An 11,920-nucleotide genomic window follows, 5' to 3' on the forward strand; every position below is an offset into this window, starting at 1 on the left:
ACATGCACACACACATACACACAAACACATGCACACACACAAATGATGTGAAACTTCAACAGACATGAAGATGGAAATTTTGTTTGGACATCCAACAGTTAAATACCAGCTAGTGCAAGAAATTGGGGGGAAAAAAAACCCACCCACCCCTCAAAGTAGTGGAATTCTTCCACTCATGCGAGAGACTTGGGGGGGGGGGGGAATCCCCACCCTCAAAGTAATGAAATAGTTTCATTGATGAGAGAGATGCGGAAAAAAAGCAAGACCTCTCACCCTCAAAGTAATGAGATCCTTCTTCTTCTTCTGCATTCGTGGGCTGCAACTCCCACGTTCACTCGCATGTACACGAGTGGGCTTTTACGTGTATGACCGTTTTTACCCCGCCATGTAGGCAGCCATACTCCGTTTTCGGGGGTTCGCATGCTGGGTATGTTCTTGTTTCCATAACCCACCAAACGCTGACATGGATTACAGGATCTTTAACGTGTGTAACTGATCTTCTGCTTGCATATATATACACACGAAGGGGGTTCAGGCACTAGCAGGTCTGCACATATGTTGACCTGGGAGATCGTAAAAATCTTCACCCTTTACCCATCAGGCGCCGTCACCGTGATTCGAACCCGGGACCCTCAGATTGACAGTCCAACGCTGTAACCACTCGGCTATTGCGCCCGTCAATGAAATACTTCAACTTACATGAGAGGTCCGAAAAAAAACCCACCCGTCAAAATTGGCCCGGGTGTTAGTGCTGGTAGCTGACGAGCAGGGGTGGGGTCCATTTCTCCAAGTCACCTGACAAAGTAGAAGCGCACATCTTGACGAAGAAAACAAATCCGGGTGAGAGAAGTTGGAGGAGGGGGAGGATCTAATGTTCAGCACCAATGGCGTCGAGGTCAGACAAAAGGTCAGAGGCCAGATCAGCGATTTGCTTGTTGCGGTGGTCGTTGGACAGCGTTTGTAGCAGTCTGCGTGGAATCTTCAACACAGAAAATGAACGAAGGAACGAATGAACATTTATGAATGAGGGAAGTGGAATAAGCATGCACATGCTTTTTAACATCCAGCCCTCAGGGAAAAAAAAACAACCCCCCCCCCAAACAAAATCAAAACATTCACAAAAATAATAAATGGATTTGAAGTATATACACATGACGGGCGCAATAGCTGAGTGGTTAAAGCGTTGGACTGTCAATCTGAGGGTCCCGGGTTCGAATTACGGTGATGGCGCCTGGTGGGTAAAGGGTGGAGATTTTTACGATCTCCCAGGTCAACATGTGCAGACCTGCTAGTGCCTGAACCCCCTTTGTGTGTATATGCAAGCAGAAGATCAAATACGCACGTTAAAGATCCTGTAATCCATGTCAGCGTTCGGTGGGTTATGGAAACAAGAACATACCCAGCATGCACACCCCGAAAACGGAGTATGGCTGCCTACATGGCAGGGTAAAAACGGTCATACACGTAAAAGCTCACTCGTGTGCATGTGAGTGAACGCAGAAGAAGAAGAAGAAGGAGTATATACAAGAAATTTGAACACACTAAAAAAAATACATACATAAACATGCGCATGCATATAACCATAATACCTGCATGAAACCTCAAACTTTTAACCTCAAACTGTACACAGACGGACACTAAAGAGAAATGTTAATCTTTACCGGTTGCAGAAACTGGGCTGGTGTGTTGCCGTCGCATTCTGCCACCAATGACTGCAAGAGGCGGAGGGTGTTGATGCGATTTTCCCCGTTCGTCTCTTCTGAACCATTGAAAAATAGTAATGTTTTATCGATCATGACAGATCACAAAACTGATAAATAATATTTGTATTTGTATTTCTTTTTATCACAACAGATTTCTCCGTGTGAAATTTGGGCTGCTCTCCCCAGGGAGAGCGCGTCGCTACACTACAGCGCCACCCTTTTTTTTTTTTTAAAATTATTTTTTCCTTCATGCAGTTTTATTTGTTTTTCCTATCGAAGTGGATTTTTCTACAGAATTTTGCCAGGAACAACCCTTTTGTTGCTGTGGGTTCTTTAACGTGCGCTAAGTGTATGCTGCACATGGGACCTCGGTTTATCATCTCATCCGAATGACTAGCGTCCAGACCACCACTCAGGGTCTAGAGGAGGGGGAGAAAATATCGGCGGCTGAGCCGTGATTCGAATCAGTGCGCTCAGATTCTCTCGCTTCCTAGGTGGACGCATTACCTCTAGGCCATCACTCCACTATGCCTTCATTTCAACAAATTAAAGAACGTAAAGACTTTGTATGTCTCTCCTCTGAACAATTGAAAATTATCATGTTTTATCAGTCATAATCATCGCAAAAAACAACAAATCTTTTTGATTAAAGAAAATATATTGTGGATAGCTGCGGCGATAGCCTTGAAATGGCCTTAGTGGTCGGCGAGGCTCTAAGCACCATAATTTCATTTCATTTCATTTCATTTCAGCTGCCAAACAAAAGAATGGATGAACACACACACCACCTACTTGTATGCAAACTGAGGAGAGGAGAATAAGGAAAGTAGTGATTACACGGTGCAAGGGTGGGGTGGGGAAGGGGATGGACTTTCATGTAAAATCCCAAGTGTGGACAGATGTCAAACAAAAGAACCAAAGCAGAAAACAAACACTCACCTGTCAGGTGCCAAGCCAAGAGAGACAAAGTGCCAGGTTTGTTCATCAAGTACTGTACCCCTTTGTTGTTGATGCTCAGGTTGTACAGGCCCATCAGCATTAAACTGAACACACACACACACACACACATACAATCAGAAACATACACAATTAACTCTTTCCATACGAACGGCGAAAGAGACGACGTTAACAGCGTTTCACCCCAATTACCATCATCAAAATATTGCAAGCGGAAGGCTCTTATACTGAAGACGTGAATGTTGACAAAGAATACCACAATTCTGATGACGGAACACTAAAGGTTGGGTCATTCAGACACCCACTGGACATCCGAGGGGTCTGTGTAGAGGAGAAGAGAGGACTGGCCGTACTGAGTGAGTTAACACACACACAGACACAGACACAGTAACATGCACGCTGCGACGCACGCAAAGACAAACACCATGTGTACACTATGGATGAAGTTCTGTCAATTCATCTCAGGTACGTTCTATGACTCCCCTGGATAACACACACACCACACACACACACACACACACTACCCCCCAAAACGAGTATGGCTGCGTACATGGCAGGATAAAAATGGTCATACACATAAAACTAAAAGCCCACTCGTACATACGAGTGAGCATGGGAGCTGCAGCCCATGAACGGAAAAGAAGAAGATTCCTTCCTTTTTTTTTCTCTCTTTTCTTCTACTTTTGATTTCGGCACTCTTGTGGAGGAGGGCCTCTGAGAGAAAGAGTTTTGAATCCACCTATCGCAGTCCAGAAACAGCAGCAACAACAACACTGCTTGCTAACTCTATTTCCCCTAAAAAAACAACAACAAAAAAACCCACCAAAAAACAAAAACAAATTCCTTCCTTTTTTCTGTTCTTTTCTTCTACCTTTCGATTTCGGCGCTCTTGTGGAGGAGGGCCTCTGAGAGAAAGAGGTTTGAATCTACCTATCGCAGTCCAGAAACAGCAGCAACAACACAACAACACTGCTTGCTAACTCTGTTTCCCATAAGAAACAAATAAACAAACAAAAAACAACAACAACAACAACAAAAAAAATCAAATTCATTCAAATTTCTTCCTTTTTTTCAGTTCTTTTCTTCTACCTTTTGATTTTAGCACTCTTGCAGAGGAGGGCCTTTGAGAGGAAGAGGTTAGCATCCACCAAATGACATAAAAAAAAAAAAAAAAAAAAAAAAAATGCTGTTTACACTATCTCGCCCCCCCCCCCTCCCCTCCCTCTCCTCCTCCCCCAAATCATAAAAATTCCTTTTTTTCTGCTGTTTTCTTCTACCTCTTGATTTTGGCGCTCTTGTGGAGGGGTGCCTGTGAGAGGAAGGAGAGAAAGGTGTCCACCAGTCGCAGCCCGTTCTCACTGCCCATCAGGTAATCACGTCCGTAGGCTGATGCCGCCACATCTGTCACAGCACAATGATTTAAAAGAATTATTATATGCATTTATTTATTTATTTATTTATTTATCTATTCATTTATTTATTTATTATTTCCCCCCTCATTTCTCATGGTGGGGGGGTGTGGCTAAGCGATGTTGAAAGGTGTGTGTGTGTGTGATTTGTGTGTGTGTGTGTGTTGTGTGTGTGTGTGTGTGTGTGTGTGTGTGTGCGCGCGCGTGAGGTGTGGGTGGGTGGATGGGGTGGGTTGTGTGGTGGTGTGTGTGTATGTATGTATGTGTGAATGTATGTGAATGTGTGAGAATATGCACAGACACTCATACATACCTAAAGCATACAAACTCATGCACACCGAAACGAAAAACACACACGCTGAAAGCACACACACACAGACACACACACCGAAAACACACACACACACTGAAAACACACACACACACACAGACACACACACCGAAAACACACACACACACACACACACAGACACACACACACCCATCACTCACTGGTGACAGTGCCAGAAAGTGCCAGAATGAAGCGCGACTCGTCAGTGTCGGAGGAGGGCCAGTCGCTGCAGGTTAAAAGTCACACACATGCACACACACACACACACACAGAAAACACACACACATACACGCACAGACACCACACTCGTCAGTGTCGGAGGAGGGCCAGTCGCTGCGGGTTAAAAGTCTCACACACATGCACACACACACACACACACACACACACACACACGGAAAACACACACACACAGACACACGCACAGACACCACACTCGTCAGTGTCGGAGGAGGGCCAGTCGCTGCGGGTTAAAAGTCTCACACACACACACATACACACACACACACACACACACAGAAAAAACACACACACACACAGAGACACACGCACGACACCACACTCGTCAGTGTCGGCGAAGGGCCAGTCCAGTAGCTGTCAGTGGGTTAAAGGTCTCACACTCATAGACACACACAGACAGACACACATACACACACCCATCACTCACTGGTGACGGTGCCACAGAGCGCCAGAATGAAGCGCGACTCGTCAGTGTCGGAGGAGGGCCAGTCACAGCGGGTTAAAAGTCTCACACACATGCACACACACACACACACACACACACACAGAAAACACACACACACACACACACACAGAAAACACACACACAGAAAACACACACACAGACACACACACACACACATACACACAGACACATGCACAGACACCACACTCGTTAGTGTCGGCGAAGGGCCAGTCGCTGTGGGTTAAAGGTCTCACACTCACAGACACACACACACAAACACACACACAGACACACACACACACACACACAGAGACACACGCACAGACACCACACTCGTCAGTGTCGGCGAAGGGCCAGTCGCTGTGGGTTAAACGTCTCACACTCACAGACAGACAGACACACACACACATACCCATCACTCACTGGTGACGGTGCCAGAGAGTGCCAGAATGAAGCGCGAGTCGTCAGTGTCGGAGGAGGGCCAGTCACTGCGGGTTAAAAGTCTCACACACACAAACACACACACAGAGAAAACACACACACACACACACAGAAAACACACACACAGAAAACACACACAGACACATGCACAGACACCACACTCGTTAGTGTCGGCGAAGGGCCAGTCGCTGTAGGTTAAAGGTCTCACACTCACAGACACACACACACAAACACACACACACACACACACAGACACACGCACAGACACCACACTCGTCAGTGTCAGCGAAGGGCCAGTCGCTGTAGGTTAAAGGTCTCACACTCACAGACACACACACACAAACACACACACAGACACACACACACACACCCATCACTCACTGGTGACGGTGCCACAGAGCACCAGAATGAAGCGTGACTCGTCAGTGTCGGAGGAAGGCCAGTCACTGCGGTTTAAAAGTCTCACACACACACACACACAGAAAACACACACACACACACACACAGAAAACACACACACACACACACATACACACAGACACACGCACAGACACCACACTCGTCAGTGTCGGTGAAGGGCCAGTCCAGTCGCTGTGGGTTAAAGGTCTCACACTCACACGCACACACACACACACACACACACACACACACACATGCACAGACACCACACTCGTCAGTGTCGGCGAAGGGCCAGTCGCTGTGGGTTAAAGGTCTCACACTCACAGACAGACAGACACACACACACATACCCATCACTCACTGGTGACGGTGCCAGAGAGTGCCAGAATGAAGCGCGAGTCGTCAGTGTCAGAGGAGGGCCAGTCACTGCGGGTTAAAAGTCTCACACACACAAACACACACACAGAGAAAACACACACACACACACACAGAAAACACACACACAGAAAACACACACAGACACATGCACAGACACCACACTCGTTAGTGTCGGCGAAGGGCCAGTCGCTGTAGGTTAAAGGTCTCACACTCACAGACACACACACACAAACACACACACAGACACACGCACAGACACCACACTCGTCAGTGTCAGCGAAGGGCCAGTCGCTGTAGGTTAAAGGTCTCACACTCACAGACACACACACACAAACACACACACAGACACACACACACACACCCATCACTCACTGGTGACAGTGCCACAGAGCACCAGAATGAAGCATGACTCGTCAGTGTCGGAGGAAGGCCAGTCACTGCGGTTTAAAAGTCTCACACACACACACACACAGAAAACACACACACACACACACACAGAAAACACACACACACACACACATACACACAGACACACGCACAGACACCACACTCGTCAGTGTCGGTGAAGGGCCAGTCCAGTCGCTGTGGGTTAAAGGTCTCACACTCACACGCACACACACACACACACACACACACACACACACACATGCACAGACACCACACTCGTCAGTGTCGGCGAAGGGCCATTCGCTGTGGGTTAAAGGTCTCACACTCACAGACACACACACACACACACAGACTGACACACATACCCATCACTCACTGGTGACAGTGCCACAGAGTGCCAGAATGAAGTGCGAGTCGTAAGTGTCGGAGGAGGGCCAGTCACTGCGGGTTAAAAGTCCCACACACATGCACACACACACACACACATAGAGAGAGAAAACACACACACACACACAGACACACGCACAGACACCACACTCGTCAGTGTCGGAGGAGGGCCAGTCACTGCGGGTTAAAAGTCTCACACAGATGCACACACACACACACGGAAAACACACACACACACACACACACAGACACACGCACAGATACCACACTCGTCAGTGTCGGTGAAGGGCCAGTCACTGTGGGTTAAAGGTCTCACACACATGCACACACACACACACACACACACGGAAAACACACACACACACACACACACGCACAGACACCATACTCGTCAGTGTCGGCGAAGGGCCAGTCGCTGTAGGTTAAAGGTCTCACACTCACAGACACACACACACAGACAGACACACACACACCCATCACTCACTGGTGACGGTGCCACAGAGCGCCAGAATGAAGCGCGACTCATCAGTGTCAGCGGAGGGCCAGTCGCTGTCGGGGTAGGCCTCCACGTAGCTGACCACAGTGCTTCCTGTCAGCCCCAGAAACTCCTCCACCTGGCTCTGCGAGGGAGGAAGGTGGCAGAGTGGTTAAGATGCTTATCTACCAATGTACTGTCTGTGACTGGGTTCAAATCCCAGGCTCGTCCTTTCTCCCAATAAAGGCCGTCATAAACTCCTGACTGAAGGATTGAAGGGAGAAAGGAAGGCGGAAATGAAGGGGAGGTCAAAAGAATGGACACTCACCCCACCCATAAGGGCTGGTATGGACTCCTGGTTGAAGGAAGGAAGGAAGGAAGGAAGAAACCAAGGGAGAATGGAGGAACAGACACTCGCCCTGCCCAACAAGGCTGTAGACTCCTGACTGAAGGAAGGAAGGAAGAAAGGAAAGGGGAGGAACAGAGGAACAGACACTTGCCCTGCCCAACAAGGCTGTAGACTCCTGACCTAAGGAAGGAAGAAACGAAGGGGGCAGGGGGTGGAGGGGGGGGGGGGTCAAAAGAATGGACACTCACCCCACCCAACAGGGCCGCTATGGACTCCTGGTTGAAGGAAGGAAGGAAGGAAGGAAGGAAGGAAGGAAGGGGAGACAGAGGGACGGACACTCACCCCACCCAACAGGGCCGCTATGGACTCCTGGTGGAAGGAAGGAAGGAAGGAAGGAAGGAAGGGGAGACAAAGGGACAGACACTCACTCCACCCACCAGGGCCGATATGGACTCCTGGTTGAAGGAAGGAAGGAAGGAAGGAAGGAAGGAAGGGGGAGGAACGGAGAAACAGACACTCACCCCACCCAACAGGGCCGCTATGGACTCCTGGTTGCGAGACACTCGCCACAGCAGTGTGGCCGTGGCGGCGCCCAGGCTGGATCCGAACTCTGACTGCTGCTTCAGCTGCTCCCATAGCTGGGCCACCTCGCCCTGTAGCTCACTCACCTCCTGTTGGAGAAAATGAGCAACAGTTTAGACAACGACAGTTTCAGTTTCAGTAGCTCAAGGAGGCGTCACTGCGTTCGGACAAATCCATATACGCTACACCACATCTGCCAAGCAGATACCTGACCAGCAGCGTAACCCAACGCGCTTAGGCCTTGAAAAAAAAAAGAAAGAAAAAAAAGGTGAATAAATAATAGATTTAAAACGACAACGACAACAAAATCTCCCTTGGAACAGTTAAGTTAAACTATATCAAAAAGCAGTCAAGAACCCTTTCTCTGTGTGTGAACTAAAAACACCCTTGGAAGAGTTAAGTTAATCTACATCAAAGAGCAGTGAAGAATCATGTCCCTCTCTCTCTCTCTCTTATCCATCTTTTACTCATACTAGTTCCCTTCTTGTTATCATCTAGGCAGTTACACTCCATTTATAAGGGCGAGAGAGAAAGGGGGAGGGTACGCATACTGGGTGTTTATGTTTCCATAACTAACTGAACGCTGACATACAATACGTGGGGATCTTTAATGTGTGCTATTGATTTTCGGCACAAGAAAAGGAGGGAGAGAGACACACACACAGAGAGAGAGAGAGAGAGAGAGAGAGAGAGAGAGAGAGAGAGTCACAGCAAGAGACAGAGAGAGACAATGACAAAGACAGAGAGAGACATAAAGAGACACACAGAGACAGTGCGAGTGAGAGAGAGATACAAAGAAAGAAACAGAAAGAAAGAAAGAAAGAAAGAAAGAGACAGGGAGAGAAGACAGCACAGCCACACCAACAGTCATCCATCTCTGTATTTATATTACATAATGTCTGTATCTATACCTGTTTCTCTTTCTGGTAGTCAGAGGACATGGCCGTGTATTTGTTCTTCCATTGCAGACATTCTGATGTCAGAGCTGACGTCTTCTTTTGACTCGCAATCAGATCTGTGCACATCGTCAGCAGTTGGCATCATCATTATGATCATCATCATCAATATCATCATCATTATATCATCACCATCATTATCATCCCAATTATTTTCACCATCATAAAAGGAGGTAAGAATCAGGGACATGTGGTTCGTCCGTCGGGATCGACGAGGACCATCTAGTCATCCTGGGGGTGGGTGGGTTGGGCTCTGTGGGTGCGCAGATGACTGGTCAGGCCCGGAAGGTTCTGACGCAGTGTGGACAGGGGATGGTGGCGGCTGTCGGGGACTTGCTGGCACTGCTTTTCCTGGCCTGTCTGCGTTGCTCTGCTGCAGCGATTCTGTTGGCCTCACAGGATTTGGCGCCTTTGTGGACAGCTGAAAGCCACTTTGGTCTGTCCATTGCATTCAGCTCCCATGTGTCGTGGCTGATGTTGAAGGCCTTCAGAGAAGCTTTCAGAGTGTCTTTAAAGCGCTTCTTTTGGCCTCCATGGGAGCGCTTGCCATGTTGGAGTTCGCCGTACACCAGTTTCTTGGGGAGCTGGTGGTCTGGCATGCGAACTACATGGCCTGCTGGGCAAGTTTGCACGAGTGAGCACCTCTCTGTCAGGGATCTTCTCTTGCCACTTTATGCCGAGAAGTTTTCTGAGGCTGGTGGTGTGGTAGTGGTTTAGCTTTTTGGCGTGGCGTTTGTAGACCATCCATGATTCACATCCATAGAGCAGTGGTGAGAACAATGGCCTTGTATACTTTGAACTTCGTCTCCAGGGTGATGCCTCTCCTGTTCCAAACGTTCTTATGGAGTCTGCCGAAGGCAGCGCTGGCTTTGGCGAGTCTGGCATTCACCTCATTGTGCGAGAGAGTGTACTGCCCAGGTATGTGAACTTGTCCACCGCGTTCAGTCGCTGCCCGTTGATGAAGATGTTTGGTTCAACGTAAGGCTTTCCTGGAGCTGGCTGGTGCATCACCTCAGTCTTCTCTGTGCTGATTGTGAGGCCATAGGGGAGGTAAGAAGGACAAGGGGGACAAGGAAGGTAAGAAGACAAGGGAGATAAGAATAATCAGGGACACAAGGGAGGTAAGCAGAACCCGGGAAACAAGGGAGTAAAAGGAGCCTGAGTGATGATATCAGTACTGTGTGATCTGCACTGTGAGAGAGACCTTCACGGCAGAAACATGAGATAAATATTCACACACATGGACATACATATATAACTCTGCCGAAGTGAAAACTACATTTTTGTAGCCACTATCAAAAAACAATAAAACACACAACCCATGTACAACTCACACACATGACCACACACACATAATAATATATACATACACATGTACACAGATGAATATGTGTTCAAATACTCACACACATATGCTACACACAGACACAAACAAACACCTATATGTGAGTACACCCATGTGTACACACACACAAACACACACACAATACAGACACAGACACACACGCACACTCACCATGCTGCAGAGAGACTGCATTGCTAGCAGCGGTTACACCACTGCGTAGAACTGCTGGCAAGGTCTGCTGTAGTCTGGCAGACACTGACTTCAGCTGTTGCAGCTTATCTGTAGCAATTCTCACTTCTCCTTCTCTCCCTGACTGCTGCTCCACAAGAAAAAAATGATATTAATGATGAAGAAGAAGACAACAATGATGATGATGATGATGATTACAATAATAATGATATAACATAATAATATAATGATATTATGTAATGTAATGGAACACAATATAACAGAACATATGATATATGATATAGTGTGATGTGATGTGAGTTGATGTAACATAACATGTAACATAATATAACATAATGTAATATGATATGATATGTGATGTGACTTGATGTAACATGTCATATAATATAATATATTTGTATGGTGCAAACTCCCAATGATTATACTGAGTTTTTATTTTAATGCATCCCATGAAACAATGAAACAAGAAACAATACACACACAAAAGTGCACAACAGCACTGAACAGCACATGAAAAGATATGAGAAACGCAATACATATATATATAAACCAGACATCAAATATGATTCATTAAAAAGCACAAAGTATGCCACACACACACACACACACAGAGAACACTCACTCATAAGCAAACACACAACATGGGTACTTAACTGGGGAAGGTGAGGGTGGGGGGAAGGGATGCAATCAGACAACCAAGATTAATCACATCCACAGGCCATGTTGAAAAGACAGATGTTTGAATTTGCTTTATAACTGAAAGAGGAAAGAGTTGGTGGGCGACATATCTGTCAAATGGCACTGAAGAAACATGTTTATCTGTCTGCATATAATCTGTATATCCACCAAGTGTGAGGTAATGAATTGGTGGATGTGGAAGGGACTGCTGGAATGGGGGAGAAGGGGGAGAAGAAAGAGTGGGGAGGGGAAAGGGGTTGTGGAGGGGCGGA

General features: G+C 47.2%; 1 protein-coding gene across 1 annotated transcript; it reads right to left on the reverse strand.

The window, feature by feature from the left end:
- Positions 1-868: 868 nt before the first annotated feature.
- Positions 869-9,505, reverse strand: LOC143277381 (heat shock factor 2-binding protein-like). The gene is made up of 7 exons (XM_076582164.1): positions 9,392-9,505; positions 8,420-8,569; positions 7,559-7,694; positions 3,938-4,061; positions 2,643-2,746; positions 1,662-1,759; positions 869-979 (listed from the first exon to the last, which is right to left on the reverse strand). The coding sequence occupies exons 1-7, from the start codon at positions 9,503-9,505 to the stop codon at positions 869-871; spliced, it is 837 nt and encodes a 278-aa protein (XP_076438279.1).
- Positions 9,506-11,920: the final 2,415 nt, after the last annotated feature.

The sequence above is a fragment of the Babylonia areolata genome, chromosome 34 (assembly GCF_041734735.1).
Source record: "Babylonia areolata isolate BAREFJ2019XMU chromosome 34, ASM4173473v1, whole genome shotgun sequence".
In the NCBI taxonomy this organism is placed as follows: Eukaryota; Metazoa; Mollusca; class Gastropoda; order Neogastropoda; family Buccinidae; genus Babylonia; species Babylonia areolata.